Source organism: Mus musculus, chromosome 17 (genome assembly GCF_000001635.26).
Source record: "Mus musculus strain C57BL/6J chromosome 17, GRCm38.p6 C57BL/6J".
Lineage (NCBI taxonomy): Eukaryota > Metazoa > Chordata > Mammalia > Rodentia > Muridae > Mus > Mus musculus.
In genome coordinates, this window is record NC_000083.6 from 48,355,258 (window position 1) to 48,379,063 (window position 23,806).

Below are 23,806 nucleotides of genomic sequence, written 5' to 3' on the forward strand. Positions count from 1 at the left end.
ACAACCCCTCTTTGGGACACTCTTGCCAGAGGATTCCAGATCGTGTCAAGTTGACTGTTAAAATCAACCAACACCCCCAATGCAGGAGCTAGAGATATTACCCAAGGAGCTAAAGGGAACTGCAACCCTATAGGTGGAACAACAATATGAACTAACCAGTACCCCGGAGCTCTTGTCTCTAGCTGCATATGCATCAAAAGATGGCCTAGTCGGCCATCACTGCAAAGAGAGGCCCATTGGACTTGCCAACTTTAGATGCCCCGGTACAGGGGAACGCCAGGGCCAAAAAGGGGGAGTGGGTGGGTAGGGGATTGGGGGGGTGGATATGGGGGATCTTTGGGATAGCATTGAAAATGTAAACGAGGAAAGTACCTAATAAAACAAAATTAAAAAAAAAAATCAACCAACACACAAACATGCACCAACATCCTGGCGAGAGTTAGAGGGATCAGGGTAGAAACTCCCTGGTGAACCAGAGTGTAGAGGGATCAAGCTGGCCACAGACCCAAGCTTTCTATTAGGCCTCAGAAGTAGACACCCAGGAATCCCTGTGGCCATGGTGACATGTGTGTGCTTTACCATCTAACATGCATGAGCTTGGAATTATGGGAAAAGTCTATCATGGTATGCATGCTCCAGCCTCACTCCCACATTGCCCTTCTGGGTTTCATCCCTGCCTTGTCACCCCTACTCGGGCCTCTCCGCTAACCCTGGACTGTAGCTCTGGGTCAGCCTGCACATTTTGGGCTTCTCTGACTCATTGTGGCCTAAGGCAGTTGACTCATCCTCCCAAATCTAGCCCAGTCTAGTCAGGCCCTTTGAGCTGCCTGCACTTTGAACACAGGGCTGTAAAGTGGGCCCGAGAGGCTCTCTGAGATTTGCCTGGCACTGGAACAGGGTGGCTTCCCTCCTCTTTGAGCCTGCTTTTCACTCTTTACCTACTCTATCATGTCTGAGATGCCCACCTCTGGGTTAGCGTGACCATTGGTATGCCCTCCCTTGAGCTAAGAATCACCATGAACCGGACTTCTGAAATCTCAGAGCTCACCCCCAGTGACACACATTCTCCAACAAAGCCACAGCTCCTTGTCCCTCTATGAGAATGGCCCACATAGGCTCATATACTTGAATGCTTAGTCACTAGGGAGTGAACTGTTTGGGGAGGGGGTAGAAGGTGTGGCCTTGTCAGAGGAGTGGTATTGCTGCTTTAGGGTTTCAAAAGCCCACACCAGACCCAGTCTCCTCTTCCTCCTCCTCTTCCTCTCCCTCCTACTCTTCCTCCTCCTCCTCCTCTTCCTCCTCCTCCTCTCCCTCCTCCTCTCCCTCCTCTTCCTCCTCCTCTTCTTCCTCCTCCTCTTCCTCTTCCTCTTCTTCCTTCTCCTCTTCCTCCTCCTCTTCTTCTTTTTCCTCTCTCTCTCTCTCTCTCTCTCTCTCTCTCTCTCTCTCTCTCTCTCTCTTGCCTGCTGATGGGGATCTAAAGCTTTCAGCTCCAGCTCCAGTGTCATACTGTCTGTCTCCTGCCATGGTGGTCATGGACTAACGCTCTAAACTGTAAGCCAGCCCCAGTGAAATGCTTCCCTTTGGGACAGTTGCCTTCACAGCGAAAGAACAGTATCTAAGCCAATATCCTCGGCAATCCACCAACTGGGAGCCAAACATTCACACCAGAAAAGGCTCAGTGGTTAAGAGCACTTGGTGTTCTTATATAGGACCTGAGTTTAGTTCTCGGTGCCCAGATTAGGCTGCTTACAATTGCCTGTAACTCCAGCTCCAGGGAAGCTGGCATCCTCTTCTGACCTCAGGCACACCTCCACCTCCCCAATGCATACCACACACACACACACACACACACACACACACACACACACACACACATTCACAAACAAACACACACATTCACAAACACACACACATACACACACACTATTGTGCATATGACAGTGTTGAACCTATGGGTTCTTGAGGATCCAAACTGCAAAGTTCATGCTTATGCAGCAAGTTCTTCCTGGAACTCACTTTGTAGACCAGGCTAGCCTCGAACTCAGAAATCCGCCTGTCTCTGCCTCCTGAGTGCTGGAATTAAAGGCGTGTGCCACCACGCCCGGCTGACTAGTATCTTTTTTGTTTGTTTGTTTGTTTGTTTGTTTGTTTTTTTGGTTTTTTTGAGACAGGGTTTCTCTGTGTAGACCTGGCTGCCCTGGAACTCACTCTGTAGACCAGGTTGGCCTCGAACTCAGAAATCCGCCTGCCTCTGCCTCCTGAGTGCTGGGATTAAAGGAGTATGCCACCACAGCCCGGCTATGCAGCAAGTTCTTTATCCACTGAGCCATCACCCCAGCACCCACCTTTGGGGTCTTAGCATTCTTAGCATGAGGTTTGGGTTTGAATAGAGTCCAAGAGGTATGAAGGAGGGAGTCTCTGCCAAGGTCCTGCTCACCACCATTGTCCAGGCTTCTGGCTCTTGCTTGGTAATGTGACAGTCCTTATACCTGTGTGAGGTCTTTCCCTGGGAAACAGTTTTTCCCTCTGAAAGATGGCACCAGGGCTTCCGTTATTGCTTCAATTGCCTGATAGTTGAAAGAAGGGGCATGAGGGTCTCTTTAGAATATCTTCATTCTTTTCAGAACAGTTATAGGCAGGGAAGAGGAGGGAGGGCAGGAGGGAATGAGGGAGGGAGGGGTAGAGAGTCATGGAGGGAGGAAAGGTCTTTGCCATTGTTTTCTGGAGCTCATCTTCTACACCAAGGCAACGTGTACTTCCCTGCACATAGCTCTCCTTCTGACAGACTGTTTTATCATGCATTCTGTCTGGTTCCCCAGTGCCCAACCCCCACCCCACCCCCAGGACAATTTGGAAGCCAGATGCTCCCTCCGTAGGCAGTGAATCTGGATCTTAAGAAACCCAAATAGACTTGCAGTTCAAGAAACAAGTGAGCTCTAGGGTTTTGAAATGGCCCCCACAGGCTCCTCTGCTTAAACACATAGGTGGTGCTGGTGGCAATGGGATATGGAATCTGAAGGAGTCACAGCAGACAGGCCCTGCTTCTACTCACCCCTTGCTTCCGGACTGCCTCCATGCTGTGGCCAGATACCCCATGCTTTTGTTGCCATGCCTGTCATAACAGGCCAGCATCCCCTAAGATGGTGAACCCCAATAAACTCAGAATTATTTTGTCAGTAATACACTGGCTCCTTGACACTTCTTCCTCTTTAGAAAGCGGCAGGGACAGAGAAAGAACCAGACAGACACCCTTATTGTGCAGTACAAATGTTCTTAGGAGGAAAGTGAAGGATACAAGTTTCTCTGGGTGTTTCTCAGTCTCTAGCTCCTGCGGGACGTCCAACGCTCGCCCATATCAAAGCACAAGGGCTTTGCGCGCACTGTCAGGACCATGTAGGAAGGTGGAAATATTCATGGACAACACAGTATCTGTGGCACCAAAGTAGTCTGCTTGCAGAAAAATAATGACACTTGAAAAATAAGAAAGAGAACTTCTAAATTAAAATTGTCAAGGAAAATTGGGTAAGAGAGACGGCACAATAGTTAATAGCATTTGCTGCCCTCACAGAGGACGCAGGCTCAGGTCCCACGTGGCAGTTTACAACTATCTGCAACCCCAGTTCCAGGGAATAAGGCACCTTCTCCTGATCTCATAAAGGCAAAACAATTACACATGTGAAATAAAAGTAAATAAATCTCTTTTTAAAAACGAGAGAGTGGAAAAGGGGGCTGGAGCTAAACCCACATTGGTACAGGGCTTGCTCACGTGCACACAGCCCAGGGTTCCATCTCCAGCAGCACAGAACCCCAGGTGGAGATGTAAGTCTGAAACTCCCACACTCGGGAGGTAGAGTCAGCGGACCAGAAGTTCAAGGTCACCCTTGGCTACCTAACAACTTTGAGGCTAGCCTGGGCTACATGAGACCCTATCTCCAAAAGGAAAATGAAGATCCTAGAAGGGGAGGAAGAAGAGTATGCAGATACTAGAAGCTTGATGGACTAAGAGATGAACAATGTGAAAGAAAAGTTATGAACACAGGAAGAACACGTAAGAAAGGGAAGATCCCTGCTGCCAGGTGATGGGTGGGTGCAGAACAGCAAGAGGAAAGAGTATGGTCTGTAGCCTCTGAAGAAAAATCATCCTTCCTGGATCTGAGGGGGTGGGTTTGAAAGACACAGGCAAAGACAGGTCCAGGGGTTTCTAGGGAAGAGGTTGTGGTGAGGGAGTGGGGGTCCCCTGGGAGCTGGGGTGGTATGTGTATAAGTAGAGTCAGGACAGGAGAATTACCCATAAAGACTTGAGAATCAGATGGCCCTGGGCCACATGGACAGCTCTTAAATTTTCTCCCTCATGGCTCTTTCTTCGGATCTGTGTAGGAGACTGAAGATTATCTCTCCTTATTCTCCTGCCCTCTGGTTGCTGGGTCCCCTCTCCATTCCCTTTGGTGGGGTATCAGACCCTCTTCTTCCAACCTCTCCCTCACTTGCCTACCGGTCTCTCGGGGCCTTCTGAACCTTGAGCCAAGAAATCTATGGAAAAGTTCCCTGCCCCAGTGTAACTGTCAGCCTCGATGGATAGCTGGAGCGCCCACGTGACTGTATGAGACAGATGTTTCCTGCCCCCAGGGGCCTGCAGTTTTAGAGAGGAGGCCATCCTCAGAACCTACTACTGCCCAGCCATGGACTGCTACCTGCTGCTGCTGCTGCTGCTCCTGGGACTAGCAGGTAAGGTGCAGATGTAGCCACGCCTCCTTCACCAGTATCACAGATGCCATAGCTACCCCCCTCTGGATCCCCAAGTCCCTATGTTGGGGAGTGGGCTAGGAACCATGCCTGCTTCTATCCAACCCTCACTCCCACATCTTTTCCTTCTGCAGGCCAAGGCTCAGCTGACAGTCATCCCGAGGTGCTACAGGCACCGGTGGGGTCATCCATTCTAGTGCAGTGCCACTACCGGCTCCAGGATGTGAGGGCTCTCAAGGTGTGGTGCCAGTTCTTGCAGGAAGGCTGCCACCCACTAGTGACCTCAGCGGTGGACCGAAGAGCTCCGGGAAACGGGCGCATATTCCTCACTGACCTGGGTGGGGGGCTCCTGCAGGTGGAAATGGTGACCCTGCAGGAGGAGGACACAGGGGAGTATGGTTGTGTGGTGGAGGGAGCGGCAGGACCCCAGACCCTGCATAGGGTCTCCCTGTTGGTTCTTCCACCAGGTGAGTTACCCTAAGCTGCCCCCACTGTAGGCAGGATGATCTGTGATGGGGGCTCTTTGGAGCTTTGGGGTATGGGGCCCACTAGGAAGGCGTTGGGGGTGAGATATCATTTTGACAGCTCGTCCTGGACTGAGTGGCAACGGAACTGTTTGGGAGGCTGGAGATAAGTAGCTAAGCAGCCACCTCTTCCTCTCTCTCTCTCTCTCTCTCTCTCTCTCTCTCTCTCTCTCTCTCTCTCTCTCTCTCCTTGACAGTAGCTTTCTGTCACAGCATATCCAAGGCCCCGTGTCTTCCTCCAACTCTCCTATACTATCTTTGTTTTACTTTACAGGAACTTCAAGCATATTAACAGAAATGAATTTTTGTGCCTTCCCCTGTGTGTGTGTGTGTGTGTGTGTGTGTGTGTGCCCATGTTAACACCCATACAGCCACAGAGGATGTCCTGTTCTATCATGGTCTACCTAATCACCTTGAGAGAGTGTCTCTCACTAAACCTGAAGCTCCCCACTTTGGGTAGACTGGCTGGCCATATAGGGGTTTGCCTATCTCTAGCTTCCAGCACTGGGGTTCCAGATGCAGCACTTTTATGTGGGTATGAGGGATCTGAACTCACGACCTTACCCTTGCCCACTGAGCCATTTCTCCAGCCCTGCCTTCCTTTCATGATTTAAAGTTATCTTAACATAGTTTAGTAAGGGCCTGACTGTAGGGTTAAGGGGTCCCGAGGCCACTCCACCACAGGGCTCGGGCACTTGGGGAGGTGGGATACGGGAGTTTTGACTGCCCTTATCCCACACAGGCGCCCGGTGAGTGTCAGGCTATGGAGAAGCTGTGGGACACTGCTCCGGGGGTAGGGGAGCGCAGCCTGAGGTTCTGGGAACAGCCAAAACTGGCTCTGGGGTCCCTGAACCTGCAAGGAGGCCAGGGCTGTCTGGTGCTCAGGCTCTTGGGCACTCAGGTGCTGCTGGGAGCCACAGAAGAGTTGAGAACAGAATGGGACCCACAGGCTGGATCTAGCCCAGGGCCCAAGGGGAAAGAGAGTCCTCCTGCTGGATCCCACAGGGATAGAGTCCTTGGTTTGTAGGCACCTAGCTTGGCTTGGTGGAAGCTGTGGCTGGGAACGCTGAGAGGCCTTCTGCGGGAGATTAGACGGCCTGTTCCATTGCTCCCCACTGTGGATCCCTATGAAAAGAGGCAGTCCATGGTTTTAAGACATTTATTGTCATGGCGGAAAGTGGATGAATAAAACCGTACCCCGCTTTCTCAGGGGTGGGCATGAAGTTAAATACCTTTTACAGGGAGGAGTGTCTGGGAAGGAGGGTTTATTGGCTAAGCCTCCAGGCCTTTAGGTACCTCATTAAAATGGAGATGTGTCTTGAGGCTACATGACCACAGGTCACGTCCTGTACCTGTGGAGGGGGCTTGGGACATTGCCCTTATGTGAGTAATGGACAAATCTATGGAGGGCTGCAGCCTCGCGTCAGGAGCCTAGTGTCTGGGAACCAGGAAAAATGCCTGCTGTTCCTCAGGGTCACGGGGTTTCCAACCTTAGCTCAACCGGGTACCAGGCTACCTTTCATGGTCCTACATCTGACCTACAGATGGGATCCGCTAGTTCCTGCTTTGGCCTTCAACTCATGCAGGATTCGTTTTTCTCTTTTAGAAGTTTCACTTTGTAGCCCAGACTGGTCTAGAACCCATTTATATAGTCCAGGCTGGCCTTGAACTCATGACCATCCTGATCCCATGAACTCGTCGTCTTCCTGAATGTAAGAATTATAGGTGTGCAATCCTGTGCCTGATTCCATTCAGTTTTTAAAATTGGAGGTTTTAAAAATTTTTTTTAAATAAAAAAACTAAGACTATTTAAATCTAATATATTTATACATTAATATTAAATACATTAATGTGTAAACTCATTAGGCAACCTTAATATAGAAAGCATATTGCTTTTGCAATATCCTCACAGCTCACGTCTTTTTAGGTGTTTATTAAAATAAAAATGCAATTTAAAAATAGATGTCTATTTTTAGGGGTCTGGAGAGATGGTGCAGTGGCTAACGGAGCTGGCTGTTTTCCAGAGGACCTAGATTTGATTCTCAGAATCCACCTAGCAGCTCAGAGTCTTCTGAAACTCCAGTTTCAGGGGACTCAATATCCTCTTCTGGCCCCCTTGGGCACCAGGCACACACGTTATGTACACACACATGCAGGCAAAACATGCAGACACATAACATAAAATAATGAAAAATGAACTAAAAAAAACTGCTCTGGAGGGAGAAGGCTGGAGGTGATGGATGCCTTTTAGATAACGGCACCTTTCATCTTTTGTGAGCTGTAACTTAGGTCTAATCCCTTACTGTAAAGTCATTCTCGTTATTTTATTTTATTTTTTGTTTTTCCTGGATGAGTAAGAGGGGTGGGTCAGAATGCTGTTGGTTCACGTTTACATTTACTCCACAGTGATTATTTAGAACTTCACCTGTGTCTGTCTGTCTGTCTGTCTGTCTGTCTATGTGTGTGTGGGGGGGTGGCTCTCGAGCACACGCATGTGCCACAGTGCATATGTAGAGGTAAGAAGACATTGGTGAGAGCTGATTCTCTCCTTCACCTTCTGGGCTCTGGAGTTTAAACTGAGGCTGTCAGGCTTGGCAGGGAGCCCCTGTACTTGCTGGCCCATGGCCATCCTTTCACACAGTAAGCGGATGCTGGCTAACATGAATCCTTCTCAGGATCCCGCATCCTTGACATGCTGAGGGTTTGCCTTGTTTTACTTTTTCCTCTTTCTTGTGCATGCATGGTCTACATACATGCTCTTAGATGCGTGCGTGCATGTATGCACGTGTGGATGTGGAGGAAAAGGTCGGTGCTGGACTTTTTGCTCTCCACTTTATTTTTGGAGACAGGGTCTCTCAGGGAACCTGGAGCTCTGCTGGGCTGGCTGGCCAATAAGTTACAGGGAGTCTCCTGTGTCCATCCATACCCTGTCCCAGCGCTGGAGCTACAGACGTGTGCTTTATGTCTGGCTTGTACACAGTGCTAGTGATCCAACTTTAGCTCTTCATGCATTCGTGGCAGGCTCTTTATCCACTGAGCCATTTCCCCAACCCCTTTTTAACTCTTAGAGACATGCTCTGTGTAACCCTGACTAATCTGAAACTCACACAGACCTCAGTGGCCTCAAACTTGATAAGATCCTCTGCATCCCAAATGCTGGGATCGCAGTTATGCTCTACTCTGCCTGATGCAACTCCAGGTTCTAACTCCATAAAAGACAGATGGTAACAATACCAGTCTGGCTGGGAGGGGTGATGGGGGAGGAAGGATGATGGAGCAAGTACCGGGAGCTCCTCTCACTGCAGTGGGGCAGGTGCTGCAGAAAAGGAATGCCCAGGCAGGCGGGTAGAGCATGTGGGTGCCCAGGGAGGGAATAGCCTGTCCCTCAGGCAAGCATTTAGTCTCAGAGGGTAGCTTAGTTAATTTTCTATTGGTGTGATGAGACATCAGCTTACAGGGTGGGAAAAAAAAAGTTTTTTTGGGGGGGGCTTACAGTTCTAGACAGAGTCCATGACTGTCATGGTGGTAAACAAGGCAGCAATCAAGAAGGCATGACACTGGAGCAGTAGCTGAGAGCTTACATCCTGACCCTTAAGCACAAGGCAGAGAGAGGGAGAGGGAGAGGGGGAGGGGAAAAGGGAGAGAGGGAGAGAGAGAGAGAGGAACATGGACCTTTGAAGCCTCAAAACCTACCCTGAGGAACACACCACCGTATCCTGCAGCCAACGTTAAGACACTGTAGGACTGGCAGAAGCTATCCCATTGGAACCCAGGTACTAGCTGGGTTATCAGAAAGATCATTGGGCCTTGCCTCCCATTAATGCTGAGCCAGAATCCTTGTAAATCCTGAGGGCAGCTCAGGATGGGATCCTATCAGCTTGAAGATGAGGTCACAGGGCCGCAGGTAGATGGGAGGAGGTCCTCACTGTAGATCTGTGAGAGCCAAGAGCAAGGTTGACATTGAGGATGACAACAAGAGAATCTATTCTGGGATGAGAAGGAGATTCAAGACCATACAGTGATGGTCAGACATAGTGTGGTTAAGCTGGAGACATACCAGTGTGTGGGATGGAGTTGGCAGAGATGAAGAAATGTCGGGGGCCATGGGTGGGAGCTGGTGGCAGAGGGGAAATGGCTATGTTTACAACCAGACAGAGATACCAAGAGAGGAAGCTACTTCCTAACTCACAGAATGAAGAATGGTCTGTTCCCAGTCCGCCTGCCTTTCAAGGGAGGGTGCGGGGAGGGGTTATCTCATTTTTCAGATCTTAACAAGCTATGAAAAGCTGCTCCACAAGGGCTATGCACTCACTAAATGTTTCCTTCTGGCTCAGTCCCTGGCCCAAGAGAGGGGGAGGAAGCAGAGGACGAGAAAGAAACCTATAGAATCGGAACCGGAAGTCTGCTCGAGGACCCCTCCTTGGACCCTTCCGCGAGTGCTGGTCCTCACGAGTTCAGACGGCGTGAGAACAGGTGTCAGAAGCAGTGGTATGGGAGGCTAGGGGAACTGGGCACTAAACATAAACTGGTTTTGACCTGTGGTGTCAGTCAGATGGAGGGCTGGACAGATGGCTCAGCAGTTAGGAACACTTGCTGCTTTTGCTCTGGACAGAGTTTCATCCCCAGCAGTTAAAAGCAGCCTGTGACTCCACAGACATACACAAGTAAAATTTTAAAGTCGTCTCAATTCAAATCACTGCTAGCTCATCCCACTGCTAGTGACCTTCCCATCAGCAGACAGATCGACATCTATCCATTTCAGTAACGGTCCCTTCACTCTGGTCGATCTCTAACAAAGGCACTATAAAAGTATGTCTCTCCTCTCTCCCATCTGGGCCCGGCCTTCTTCTTCCATTCCATCTCCTCACAATTATGGGTCCCGAAGAAAGTGGCTGTTTCTCCCACTACCCCGGAGCTCTTGCTTGGCAGCTTCCCTTAAGGCCCAGGGCTAAACCAGCCTATCTATCTCTTTGTGTCTCTCAGTATCCCCCTGATCTGGGGTGCTGTGCTCCTGTTGGCCCTGGTGGTGGTGGCTGTGGTGATATTTGCTGTGATGGCCAGAAAGAAAGGTAGGTAGCCACCCACCTACTCCAGCGGCTCAGTTTTGAAGACGAGGCCAGGAGTCTAGGGCGTGTTTCTCACCTAAAAATCTGGCTGGAATTCCAGCGGCGGATGGGAAGAGCAGGAAGGGGATTGGCTAGGGCAGGCCTGAGGGAGCTGGTTAAGAGTGTGGAGTAGGATTGGAGAGAAAGGATGGAAGGAAGGGTAGAGTTCCAGGGGGGTCGGGTTAGGGTTGAGGCAGCTGGAGAGGCGGGCAATGGGCAGGGAGGTAGGGCAAGCCTGTGGGGTGAGGAGGTGGAGGGGTAGAGGGTTAGAGACTGGAGTGGAGAAAGTGGTTGTGCACTTGCAAAGGTTTGGAGCTACTACTCTGCAAGCGACTAGACTATTGTACTATTGTCCTCTGTTGCCAGGGAACAGGCTTGTTGTCTGTGGCCCGTCCCAGAGCACTGGAGTTCCAGGAATGGTAAGAGACCTTTGCAGATTCCCTTAGCCATCACACTACTGATAGGTGGGGGGAAAGACCCTCCCCTTCCTGGGGAAGTACCTGGGGGGGGGTACTTTCTAGGGAGTGCCTTGGGGCTTAGGATGTCTTCAAAGCACCCCACTCCACTTTTTTTTTTCTTTTTCAATGAGACAGGGTCTCATACTTAGATGGCCTACAACTTACTATGTAGACCAGGCTGGCCTCAAATTCGTGGACAACCACCTGCCTCTACCCCATACGTGCTGTGACTAAAGACCACCCCCAGGTTTTGTTGTTTTGTGTTTCAGACAGGATCTCACTAAGTACCGTTAGCCAGCCTGGAACTCACTATGTAGACCAGGCAGAACCTGAACTCTTTCTATACAGGGATTAAATGTGCGTGCATTTGTGCATGTATGAGTACATGCCACCATTCCTGGCCAAAGCAATGTCCCCTCCTCCCTTTGGTACATTGGGATTGTTACAGTGGGTCCATTATGATCTCAGGCTTCCCATTCAAGGGAACTCAGGCAGAGTGACTTTGTGTGACTTGCCTGCTTTTTTATTCCAGGACCCTCCCTCAGCAGCCCACCGTAGCAGTGACTCGGGACTACCCTCGGACATTCCACATGTGAGGCTCGACTCACCGCCTTCCTTTGACTCTATCTACACAGGCTCCTCTCTTGATCCACCATCAAGCGAACCCCCAGCTCCACCCTCACAGCCCCCTCTGCCTCCTAAGGTCCTGATGTCCTCCAAGTCTGTGACATATGCCACAGTTGTCTTCCCAGGAGGGGACAAAGGTAAAATAGCCTCCTGTGAGCCAGTTCAGGACCCACCAAACAGTCAAACTCCACCCAGTAAATAAGAGTACACTTTAATTTATTACTCTTGGGATCACCCCTGGGGAATTCTCTGCAGCCCGGCCAACTAGCTCTGCCTTTTATGCCCAGAGTATGTCAGCGCCTGGTGACTCAGGGCTCCAATCTGGTATCTTGGTTTGGTGCAGTCAGGGAGTGGTGCTCCGATATGATTGGGGTGTTTGGGGAAAGAATTCTTTTCTGCTGCTTCCCGGTGCTGGGTCTACCGTCATTACATATTGGCTAAATAAACCTAGAGGATATATAAGCTCTTCCTGCATGTGTGAGTACATGTGTGTGTATGTAAGTGCACATGTGTGTGCATGCATGTGTGAGTATAAGTGTGTATGCATATGTGTGTGTGTGCATGTGTATGTAAGTGCGTTCGAGTGGGTAAGTGTGTATGTATGTGTGTGTGTGCAGGTGTGTGTATGAGTGTATACGTGTGTTACGAGTGTGTGTATGTATGAGTGTGTATGTGTGTGTGTATGTATGAGTGTGTGTGTGTGTGTGTATGTGTGTATGTATGAGTGTGTGTGTGTGTGTGTGTGTGTGTGTGCGCGCGTCCAGAGGTCAATGTCACTCTCCTTACTTTTTGGAACAAGGTCTTTCACTACTCAGGGCTAATTAAGCTGGGCTGGTTGGGCAGAGAAGCCCAAGGACCCTCCTTTTTCCACCTCCTCAGAACTCAGATTGCCAGCATCTCCTGTGGCAGGAGAGCTTTTTAGGTGGATGTTTGGGAACTGAACTCAAGTCCTCAGATTTACATAGCAAAGACTTTCTTGACCGACCCTTCTCTCCTGGCCCCAGCATGTGAACTCCTAATGGTATGAGCGGGCAAGACAAAGCCTGCTCCACTAGTCCATGGCTTATGAACCAGAACGACTCTAATCTGGAGGCTGCTGTGCCGGCAAGGACATAGCTTCTTCCCTGGCCAGAGTACTCTAGAACAGTGAGACTGGAAGGACTTGCTCAGAAGTCCTTCCTGCCCCTGTCATGATGCCTGGGAATACAGATCCATTTGCTTGAGTCTAGAAAGCTCTTCTGCTCTGTACCGTATGAGCAGATGATTAGCCACAGCATCTGATGGGCTGGCAGGTGGGTATGGGAGTTGCTGAGGAGTGGGGCATTACTGATGAGTTCAAAGAGTCTCCGGACAGAAGCCGAGTAGGAGAGAAGAGCACAAAGAAACAGGAGGAAGACAGGAGTGGAAACAGATGCCACATCCCCTCTCAGAAGGGACTTAGCATTTTCAAGCCCTGGGGGTGAGAGAGCTTCTTACCAGCCTTGCTCTTGGTAGGTCGTTCACAAACACCAACAAACACAGCTAATGAGTTACAGAGTTCAAAGCAGAACCCAGTCTGTCTTGCTCCAGGTCCCTTGCTCTTGTCTGCTAGTCAGTAATTGAAAATATAAAGGGATGAATGTGGAGCTTAGGACCCTGGGTGAGAAGGCAAGGAAGCCAGGATGGAGCTGGGTAGATAGGGATGAGGATGGCAAGGCATAGCAAAGAGATCAATACAAGGAGACATGCAAATGAGACATCTTAATTATGGACAAACACCCCCCTCCCTCCTTGAAGTTCTCATCATGCTCATTTACAGAGAGTGTGAATGCTGGGTCCAAGAGAGCTTACCATAGGCTAGATCCTATGAATGCCTGTGGAGCCTAGTGGTCAATCTGAGTAGAGTCCCAGCTCTACCACGCTATAGCTGTGCTTCCCAGCTAAACTGTCTCTGTGCTTCCCAGCTAAACTGTCTCTAAGCTTCCATATCTTTGGTCCCACCAAGTAGTTTCTACTGGACACAGAGCATGCCTGTACCCCTATGACCCTGGAAAATGACAAGGCAAATCACCACAGCCTAGTATTGACTGCATTCCAACTGTGAGTTCTTGGAGAACCTACAGGGAAAGGGTTACAACTCTTAGCTCTGTGCTATTTACTATCTGTCTTAATTAGTGTTTTGTTGCTGTGAAGAGACACCATGACCACAGCAACTCTTATAAAGGAAAGTTCTTTAGTCAGAGTTCTCTAGAGTCACAGAACTTATGGAATGTCTCTGTATATTAAGGGAATATATTAGAATGATTTACAGCCTGATGTCCAACTAGCAATGGGCAGCTGTAAATGGGAAGTGTAAGAATCTAGTAGTTTCTCAATCCCACGGGGCTAGGTGTTCCAGCTGCCCTTCTATATAAACTGGAATCCTGAAGAAGTAGGTTCCAACAGATGTGTTGGCAAGTAAGTGCAAGCAGGTGAAGAAGAAGGCACCTGCCTTCTTCTAATGTCCTTATGTAGGCCTCCAGCAGAAGGTCTGGCCCAGATTAAAGGTGTGCACCACCATTCCTGGATTTGGAACTTACTCTCTTCAAAGCTGGCCTTGAACTCAGACTTGAACTCAGAGATCTGCTTGGGATTAAAGATGTGTAGCACCTTGCGTGGGCCTAAGCTTTCCATACCCACTATGCCTCAAGATCTGAATCAAAAGCCTGTGTCTTTCAGCCTCAAGATCTGGATCACAGGTGTGCCCTCCATTTCTGGATTGTAGTTCATTCTAGATATAGTCAAGTTGACAACTTGGGATAGCCATCACAGAAAGCATTTAACTGCAGCTGGCTTCCATTTCATAAAACCTCAAAACCCACCCCCGGGGATATACTTTTTCCAACATGGCCACACCTAGTTCAACAAGGCCACACCTCCCAATAGTTCCACTCCCAGTGAGCCTATGGGGGCCATTTTTATTCAAACCATATTACCCTCCCTGGTCCCCATAAACTTGTAGCCATATCATGCATTTAGTCCAACTTCAAAATTCCCATAGTTTATAACAGTCTCAATAATGTTTAAAAGACCAAAGTCTCTTCAGAGACTTATAACCCCTGTAAAATCAAAATTAAAAAAGATCACATAATTCTAACATACATTGGCACAGAATTCCAAAGGAGGAAAGGGAGTGTAACAAGGAAATGTGTAACAAAGTCAGACTGAAAACCAGCTGGGTAACCTACAAACCGCATCTGATGTCTGATGTCAAAGTGCTCTTCAGAGCTCCAACTCCATTAAGCTTTGTTAACTGCAACACATTCTTTCTCTTGGGCTGGTTCCACTCCTTGTTAGCAGCTTTCCTTGGCAGGTATCCCATGTCTCTGGCATCTCCAACATCTTGGAGGTCTCTGAGGCTCCCGGCTTCACCTTTACAGCTTCATGCAATGGCCTCTTAAGCCTCCATATAGGGACACCCTCTCCCATGAAATACACCTGGCCTCAGTGGCTTTTCTTAGTTGTAGAGGGAGATTCCATAACCCCTATCTCATATTCTTGATTCTAAAGCCAGAACCACATGTCTGCAGCCAAGTTCTGTTGCTGTCTGGGGTTGCAATATAGCCCCTTCGTTCAAATACATTTCCACCAGTGTCTTAGTTAGGGTTTTACTGCTGTGAACAGATACCATGACCAAGGCAACTCTTACCAAAACAACATTTAATTGGAGCTGGCTTACAGGTTCAGAGGTTCAGTCCATTATCATCAAGGCAGTGTCCAGGCAGGTATGGTGCAGGAAGAGCTGAGAGTTCTACATCTTCATCTGAAGGCTGCTAGCAGAATACCAGCTTCCAGGCAGCAAGGATGATGGTTGTAAAGCTCACACCCACAGTGACATACCTACTCCAAGGCACACCTACTCCAACAGGGCCACACCTTCTAATATTGCCACACCCTGGGCAGAGCATATACAAACCATCACAACCAACTTTCTATTTTCAGTGGTTTCCGTCACTGTTTAAGCTTAACTGTCTTGGAATTCACTCTGTAGACCAGGTTGGCCTTGAACTCAGAGATTTGTTTGAGTCTGCCCCTTAATGCTGGGTAGGATTAAAGGTATGAGCTAAATGCCTGGCCTTAAACTTTTCTTTAATTTCTTTTTATAGTTTGTAAGTTTCTCTGAGTGAGGTCTTGTCCTGAGGACACCACTCCCCTTGTTCTTTTTTTTTTTTTTAAAGATTTATTTATTATTTTATGTAAGTACACTGTAGCTGTCTTCAGAAACACCAGAAGAGGGAGTCAGATCTTGTTACGGATGATTGTGAGCCACCATGTGGTTGCTGGGATTTGAACTCTGGACTTTCGGAAGAGCAGTCGGGTGCTCTTACCCACTGAGCCATCTCACCTGCCCCTCACTCCCCTTGTTCTATTTAGCATCAGTTTTTCATTAATCTGTTAGCCTACATTTACTACATTGTGGGTTCTTCTTTCTTCCACCCTCCTCCACCTCTTTTATTCTACTCTTTCAACCTCCTAACACTGGATAGGAGAGAAAAAAAAAAGATATTGGGCAAAGTGGGCAACGTTACTGTTAGACTATGTCCTGGCAACTAGGGACATCGAGTTCCTTGGGGCAAGTTAGATATTTGCTAGCAGGATATCTAATTTCTTCTTGTTATTTTTTTTCTTTGTGCATGACTACTTAACAAACTTTGACCAACGACAACCAACCAACAACCCATCTACCTCTAAGGACCCCAGCATTTATATATCCTCTGAAAAGTCCCCAGAATTCCAGATGTCACTCAATTGCAGAAACTGTCTGCAGCTGGCAAATCCACATCCTAGTTAGAGTACAAGGCAAATCATAGTCAGCTGCTGTGGACAATCTGAAGCAGCCCCATATCCCACACCTAGGATTACAACAAAAACTTATTCTAATAATATTTCTGTGTTTTTTAAAGAAGCAAAAAATTCTCTCTACACAAGACTTAGACCTATTATACTTCCTGGTGCCCTTTTCTCCTCAATCTGTTTATTTTATATTTTTTCCTTGCTCAGCTTGCTCATTTTCATTGCAAATCTGCACAAGACTGGCAAGAACAACACAACACAGTTAATACTCTACTGTTTTGAAGTCTCCCTTGACAAAGCTGTTAATCCAAAACTCTTCCATTTAGCCTCAGGCAGGGTTTTTGGACAAGGGCAAAAGCTACATTCTTCAACAAAATATCACAAGAATAATCTCCAGGCCATTTACTAATATTCTTCTTTTCTGAAATCTCTTGAGCCTGGCCCCACAAAGTTTGAATTACCCTCAGCACTGTCTTCTATGTTCCTACTAGGATGGACCCTTAAGCCTCACTCAAAGTGTCCAATCACTTTTCTAGTGCAAAGTCCCAAACTGTTCCATATTCCTCCAGACAAAAGTTATTCAAGATATTGAATAGCTTCTGGAGGGGCATACAATAACTTAAATGAGTTCTGTGTGCCCCTAAATTTCCACCCTTTCCCACAAAGCCAGGATGAGACATTAACATGTAGCTAGGGAGAAGTGGGAACCCTTACCCATGTTCCTTTGAGAGATTATTTATTTATTATCTTTATGTGCACTGGCATTTATGCCTGCATGTGTATCTGTGTGGAAGTGTCAGAAGTCCTGAAAGTGGAGTTACAGACAGTGGTGAGCTGTCATGTGGGTGCTGGGAATTGAATCCAGGACCCCTGGAAGTGCAGCGAGAGCTCTTAACCACTGAGCTATCTTTCTGCCCACCCCCCACCCCCTACCCCCGCATCCTGAGAGATTAAAACATTAAAGCTCAGTGTTAAATGAAATGCAGATAGTCATCAAAGGGCCATACAATAATCCCGTGGGCAGAGAAGGCAGCTGGGACAAGTTATGTTGTCAAGGTAGGAATTGGGGTGAGGACACATGGAAAAGAGGAACAAAGAAGACCTAGAAGGGAGACACCTGCAAGTGGCATTTGCTCCTCAAACCTTAAAAGACAGGGCACAGGCTATGGCTTAGGGACACGCCCATGATGACCTGTGGTCCAAATGTTGGGGTCCATCTGAGGTCTGGATTCCTTAGGAATACAGCAGAGACCTACACAAGTTTTATCCTTTTTATTTTTTATTAATTTTTTTCACACAATATATTTTGATCACATTTTTCCCTCTCTCATCTCCTGCCAGATCCTTTCCACCTCCCTACCCACCCAACTTCATGTTCGTTCTCTCTCTCCAAAATACAAAACGAAACAAGATTTTTGTTTGTTAAGATGTATCTTCCTTATTAAGCAGCAGATCTCAGTTAGTAGTGAAGCAGGTCAGGCCAAGGGCACCATGACCTTGGGGGATGTCGGTCCATCGACTCTCCCTCGAATGGACAAAGAAAAACTGCTGAACAGTTAGGGAGCTAGGAAGCCAGTGGAGGAGATGAGGGGGAGCGTATACTTTCAAAGCAATCCTGCATCTTAAAGATCACTTCACAGTTCTATTTATACAGAGAACATCTGTGACCGGAATCAGAACTGTCTCCAGGCGTAGCATGTGGGAAAATGCCTGGGGGAGTGTAAGATATCTGAAGGCCTGCCATTTTCCTACTTTCCCGCAAGCACATGGCAAAGGTCAGGGCACAAAAGACCATATTCACAAGTTCCAAATCAGCTCCAGTTGTTGTTTTCACTCCACATCCCCCGACTGTAAGATACTGCTTCTTGGTGAGCATACCAGAGTCAGAAGCATACAAATAGTCATTGGTGGGGGTGGGGGTGTGGGGAGGAGGGTAGTGCAGGAAGATGGGGAAGAAAGGAGCATGAGGCAATGTCAACCAAACTAAGTATGTGAGAAAATGCCATAAGGAAACTGGCTACTTTATATTAACTTAAAAATAAAATAATCTTCCAGGAGAGATGGCTCTATGGGTAAAGACGCCTGCTGGGTAAGAATGGGGACTTGAGCTTGGATGTTATCAACACCCACCTTAAAAGCCAGCTCCTCCCCCCTCCCTGTTTCCTCTTCTGATCCTCCCAAGAGGTCCCCCAACTGCTCCTGGTTGCTGTTACTGTGGTTTGATGAGAAATTGGAAATATCCTAACGAAGAAGATTGGATTTGCCTCAAGGAAACTCAATACCCATAATCAGCAGGAAGTAGCCTAAAAAGGTCTACATCCCCTTTCCCTTTTAACCTTCCTTCTCTTTTATCAAGTGTTAGGGGGTTGGAAGGGATTAGGGTGGAATGAGGGTTGGATGGGAGGTAGATATAAGAATCCAATAAAATAGTGTAAGAAAATACACCAATAGTAGCTATGGGCTTGAACTCTCAGATAGCCCCAAACCCATCACATCTAAGCCTCCTTTCTCCCATCTGATGGAGACACTGAGATAGCCAAGGTAGGATCTGGTGTAGCCTAAGGCTTGAATGACCATGGCCATGGTCAGCAGTCCCTTTCTGAAGAATTCTTCTTAATGAACAGCTGTGCACAGAGCGGCCACTTCTCTCTGTGTTCTGAGAGGATTGCTGGAATTCTACAGAGGCACCAGCAACCTGAAGAACACCTAACAATCCCACTATGCATTCATTCAGTGTTTCCATGTGGCTTTGTTCTTGTGTCAGCACCTCTGATAGTGTCTGGGCACTCTGTCCATCAATCTGCCTGCCTGCACTGCTCCTCCATGCTTCTAACCTTATTCCCACTGCTTGACTTTTAGATGAATTCCTTTCTCTCTGTGCTGCTCCTTCTACATCTCAACCCAAGGTTTTTCTCTTCAATAACACAGACCAGCGCCTCTGCCTCTTCTTTGCTTTTTTCTAATGAAAGACCCCCAAGACTTGCTCTTTAGAGCCCTTCCCATCTAATCTGCTTCCTAGATCATTATTTCAACCACATACATATCTAACACATGAATGGATCACCTCTTTCTGTGCATATATACATGTCAACCTCAAGAGTACTTCCTTGAGTACCCTCCATCTTAACTTTTACATCAGGGTCTCTACCAAACATGTGCTTTTTTAGCTAGGCTAGTGTGGGAAGCCACATGTGCCGTTGCAGAGTGGTACTGACTACTGCTAGCCACCACGCATAAGTTTGGACAAACAACCCAACCAATGTGTACATATGCAGTAAAGTTTTTTGCAAAGACACTGCCTGGCCCAGGCATGATAATGAGGCTTTGAGAGTATAACCAATCAGATGTGAGACATGCAAATGAGGTATGATAATGAGGCTCTGTGAGGTACAGAGAGAGAGAGAGTAGCCAATCAGATGAGGAATATGCAAATGAGGCTTAGTGCATAACCAATCCAGGTGTGAGACACGCTTCTCCTAGGCCTATATAAGCAGCACCAGTTCTGGGCTCGGGGTCTCTTTGCCTCTGCAATCAAGCTCTCCCAATAAACGTGTGCAGAAGGATCCTGTTGCAGCGTCTTTACTGCTGGCCAGTCCGGGGCGTGCAAGAGGCTAGCTGGCCAGGAAGCCAAAGGTAGACCTCACTGTCTGCCTCTTCCTTCCCAGACCTGGGATTAGAAGTGCATGTGGCCATACCTGTGGGTTCTGAGGCTTAAACTCAGGTCCCCATACTTGGGTGGAAAGCACTTTAGAGCCATCTTCCTAGTCCCCACCTCTAAAGGCTCTCTTTTACCAACACTGCTTTCTTTGTGTATCTAGATCACCATGTCCTCTTGTTTTCCTCTTGGCTTACAAGTTATTCTTGGGTTCTTTTGCTAAACCAACCTTTTAACTTTTTTTTTCTATACTCATTCCATTAATATCCTGTGCTGGGTGGTTTTCCTCAACCTGATCCAAATATGGACATAGATGGAAAGAGGGACTCCTCCATCAGATTGGCCTGTGGCCATGTCAGTGAGGCATTTTCCTGATTCCTATTTTATGTAGAAGGGCCCAGCCCACTGGGGGTGGCTACATTCCTAGGAAAATTAACTGTAAAGAAAGCAATCCAGAGGAAGCAAGCCAGTAAGCAACGGTCCTCCATGGTCTTTTTTAGGTTTCAAACCCGGGACTCCTAACCCTAACCCTGTTAGTACAGAGGCATTTCCACTGGCATGCTTTCGGGAACCTATTGCTTACGTTACCACCTATTGGCACCAGGTGTGCCAAAAGTGTGCTGCAGATGAAAGGACCCCAGATCTCTCTATCTCTCTCTCTCTCTCTCTCTCTCTCTCTCTCTCTCTGTCTCTCTCTCTGTCTCTGTCTCTGTCTCTCCATTTCTCCTCTCTGTGCATGTGCACTCTCTTTTTCTCTCTGCTCCCATCTCTCTTGTCTTCCTGTCTGTAAGGCAATTTCCCTGACCTTGTTCTCTGAGACCAGTGAACCTGCTCAAGAACTGCCCCCAATAAACCTGCTTTTATATTTTTAATTTGGCTTGAATTGGCTTGTTTTATCCATGGAGAAAAACTATTATATTAGTTTCTGCCTTCAGATTCCTACCTTGGCTTCTCTCCATGTTGGGCTGTGATCAGTAAAATAGATGCTTTCCTCCCCAGGTTGTTTTGGTCATGGTGTTTCTCACAGCAACAGAAAGCAAACTAGGACATGCCCTCCCTCCATACCATAGCTTTCAGGAACATCGATTCACTGATGTCAGACCCACACACTCAGATGCCTCCTCCACAGCTCTGTCTGGCTGCCTCACAGGCATCTCCAGGCACATGCCTCTCAGTCTTCCCCAAAATCTGTTTTTTCTGCATCTCAGAATAATTTTCATCTGTCTTGAGACTCAGGAAGTAGATCTTGGGATTATCCCTTGACTCTTGAACATCTCACATTCCAGAACAGAATCACAAATGAATTGTGCTAGAAATAACTAGACAGAATGGCACCCCTTCCCACTCTATTGCTACCATGGTCCAAGCTTGGAGGACACAGTGAAAAATTATATATATATATATATATATATATATATATATATATATAGTATAGCTTATATATAATATATAATTTGTCACTGTGACTATATATATAGAATATATATACATATACCAAGAACCATGTAGAAAAGGCTATAACAAGCGAGTGAGTTTTCTGGAGATAGCCCACTGTTTTGCATGACTGCCATGGGTGCTCTCGGAGAGGCATAGATCCCAGAGACTTTGTCCCAGGATTGCTTCTCACTGCTGATATGCCTGTCCTGCTACTACTATTACATAGCCTAATGATTCCTGGGCATCAGTCCACCTTTTTGGGAGAATCAATATGAAGATGTACTTTCATGTAATAATGCTGTTTAGATGAATTGATGAATTCATAATTCCTGATAATGATTGTCTAGAATTCCTGAATTGATACAAGTAATCTCTGTAGAATAAAAGCTACAAATACAGCCCTGTAAACCTTCATGTTCCTGGGCTAAACGCACTAGGAAAAGAAAGCAGACTTGAAACAAGTATATGATCAAGAAGAATATTTCTTCTAGGTTAGGAATGGGGCCACTATCTGGTAACTAAAGGTCACAAAATGGGAATAGACAATTTATTGTAGGTGTAAGGACAGAAAATAAATTATTGACTAAATTAGCTATACAATACTTCAAAATAATAGGACACAAGGCAGATAATTTTTCTCGTCACAAAACCTTGCTAACTTGTGATATAAAAACTATTGCTTTGAACTTATAATGAACTTGTGGAGTTAGTAAACAGATAAGGAATGTTTAGTTAGGTGCTAGTCTTAATGGAAAGACAAGTACACAATTCTGCTGTAACTCCTTAAACTTTATCAACCTATGACATGAACTATTGCCTTATACTTACTATGAACTTATGGAATGTAAAAGTGACTAGAAAACCATGTAATCAATTATCCTGCTGTAACGGTTCTACCTGCTATGGGTAATTTTTTTTTTGTCTAAAAGGTATAAAAACTAAGAACAACAATAAAGTAGCAATGTAACCCTTTTCTGCTTCATTCAGTGTATGTGTGTCTCTGTGTGTATCTGACTTCCTTTCCTTTCCCTTTCCCTTTTCCCTTTTCCCTTTTCCCTTTTCCCTTTTCCCTTTTCCCTTTTCCCTTTTCCCTTTTCCCTTTTTTCCCTTTTCCCTTTTCCCTTTTCCCTTTCCTTTCCTTTCCTTTCCTTTCCTTTCCTTTCCTTTCCTTTCCTTTCCTTTCCTTTCCTTTCCCTTTCTTTCCCTTTCTTTCCCTTTCTTTTACTTTCCTTTACTTTCCTTCCCCTTCCCCTTCTTCCTCTTCCCCTTCTTCCCCTTCCCCTTCTTCCCCTTCCCCTTTCTCTTCTTCCCCTTCTTCCCCTTCCCCTTCTTCCCCTTCCCCTTCCTTTCCTTTCCTTTCCTTTCCTTTCCTTTCCTTTCCTTTCCTTTCCTTTCCTTTCCTTTCCTTTCCTTTCTTTTCCTTTCCCTTCCTTTCCCTTCCTTTCCCTTCCTTTCCCTTCCTTTCCCTTCCTTTCCCTTCCTTTCCCTTCCTTTCCTTCTCTCTCTCTCTCTCTCTCTCTCTCTCTCTCTCTTTCTCTGTAGCTCAGAAAGAGTCAACAATCTCTGAGCCTCTTGCCTGGTCAGACAAGCAGCCTCTGAGTTAAAGAGTATAGAGTCTAAGTAACTACATTTCTTTTCTTAATCCCATGCTCCTCCCAGCAGGAGTTAATTGCCAGAAGCCTTCAGATTTTGGCCTCAGAATAGCAAAAGCTATTCTGAATAAGAATAAGAGAGAATTAAATAGCCCAAAGACACCAGCTTTTGGTCCCCATTAATGCCACACCTTGCTGCCTTCCTTAGCTTACTCTGGATGCTAAGTTGGCTTTTAGTATCATATCTTGCTCATTTTTATCCACCATCTGCTCATTTTTATCCACCATCTAACATCTATGTGGTTATCCTAACGTGCTACATGTGTCCCCAGAGCCACGATCAGTTTCTGGAACCAGCATGCTTTTTATAATGAACATTAGAATTATAACCACCTGTTTTCCTTCATTTTCCTAAGTCAGTGGTTCCAATACTTTTTACAAGCACAGACTCTAGGAGAGTCTGATGAAAGCTATAATTATCCCTATCAAATGATCCTGTTATTAATCCATATACTGATTGGATGCTTTAGAGTTTGGTGTTTAATTATTACAGCTTTTTTACATCTTGTATACATATTTTTTTCATCCTTGCCTAGCTTCTAAGTAAGTTCTAGGGATCTGAACATGGGTCCCTTTGTTCACAGCAATGCTCTTACTTGCTAAACTATCTCCCTAGTCTCCTGGATATGAATCTTGTCTGATATATTTTGGATGTGCTGGCTGGTTTTGTGAACAGTTCTTGACACAAGCTAAAGTCATTAGGGAGGAAGGAGTCTCAGTGGAGGAAATGCCAAGCAAGCCCGTAAGCAGCACCCTTCCATGGCTTTTGCATCAGCACCTACCTCCAGGATCC

At 46.9% G+C, this 23,806-nt stretch overlaps 1 protein-coding gene across 4 annotated transcripts; it reads left to right on the forward strand.

Annotated features, from left to right (window-relative positions):
• Positions 1-4,658: 4,658 nt before the first annotated feature.
• On the forward strand, positions 4,659-11,919 carry Treml1 (triggering receptor expressed on myeloid cells-like 1). Of its 4 annotated transcripts, none has more exons than NR_110338.1 (6): positions 4,659-4,725; positions 4,878-4,981; positions 9,602-9,740; positions 10,251-10,336; positions 10,739-10,791; positions 11,363-11,919. NR_110338.1 is itself a non-coding variant. In NM_027763.2 (6 exons), the coding sequence occupies exons 1-6, from the start codon at positions 4,680-4,682 to the stop codon at positions 11,657-11,659; spliced, it is 969 nt and encodes a 322-aa protein (NP_082039.1). In that variant the 5' UTR covers positions 4,659-4,679; the 3' UTR covers positions 11,660-11,919. The 4 variants fall into 4 exon arrangements, 3 of the variants coding, with proteins under 3 accessions (NP_082039.1, NP_001276386.1, NP_001276380.1); NM_027763.2 differs by having other exon boundaries at positions 4,878-5,210; positions 9,602-9,755; NM_001289457.1 differs by having other exon boundaries at positions 4,878-5,210.
• The last annotated feature ends 11,887 nt before the right edge of the window (positions 11,920-23,806 follow it).

What these genes read in the sequence shown, in the direction of transcription:
- Treml1 (NM_027763.2), top strand. Translation starts at nt 4,680, where the DNA reads ATGGACTGCTACCTGCTGCTGCTGCTGCTGCTCCTGGGACTAGCAG. An exon ending in GCTGCTCCTGGGACTAGCAG is followed by an intron (nt 4,726 to 4,877) that starts GTAAGGTGCAGA and finishes TTCCTTCTGCAG; the next exon opens with GCCAAGGCTCAGCTGACAGT. An exon ending in TGTGATGGCCAGAAAGAAAG is followed by an intron (nt 10,337 to 10,738) that starts GTAGGTAGCCAC and finishes CTCTGTTGCCAG; the next exon opens with GGAACAGGCTTGTTGTCTGT.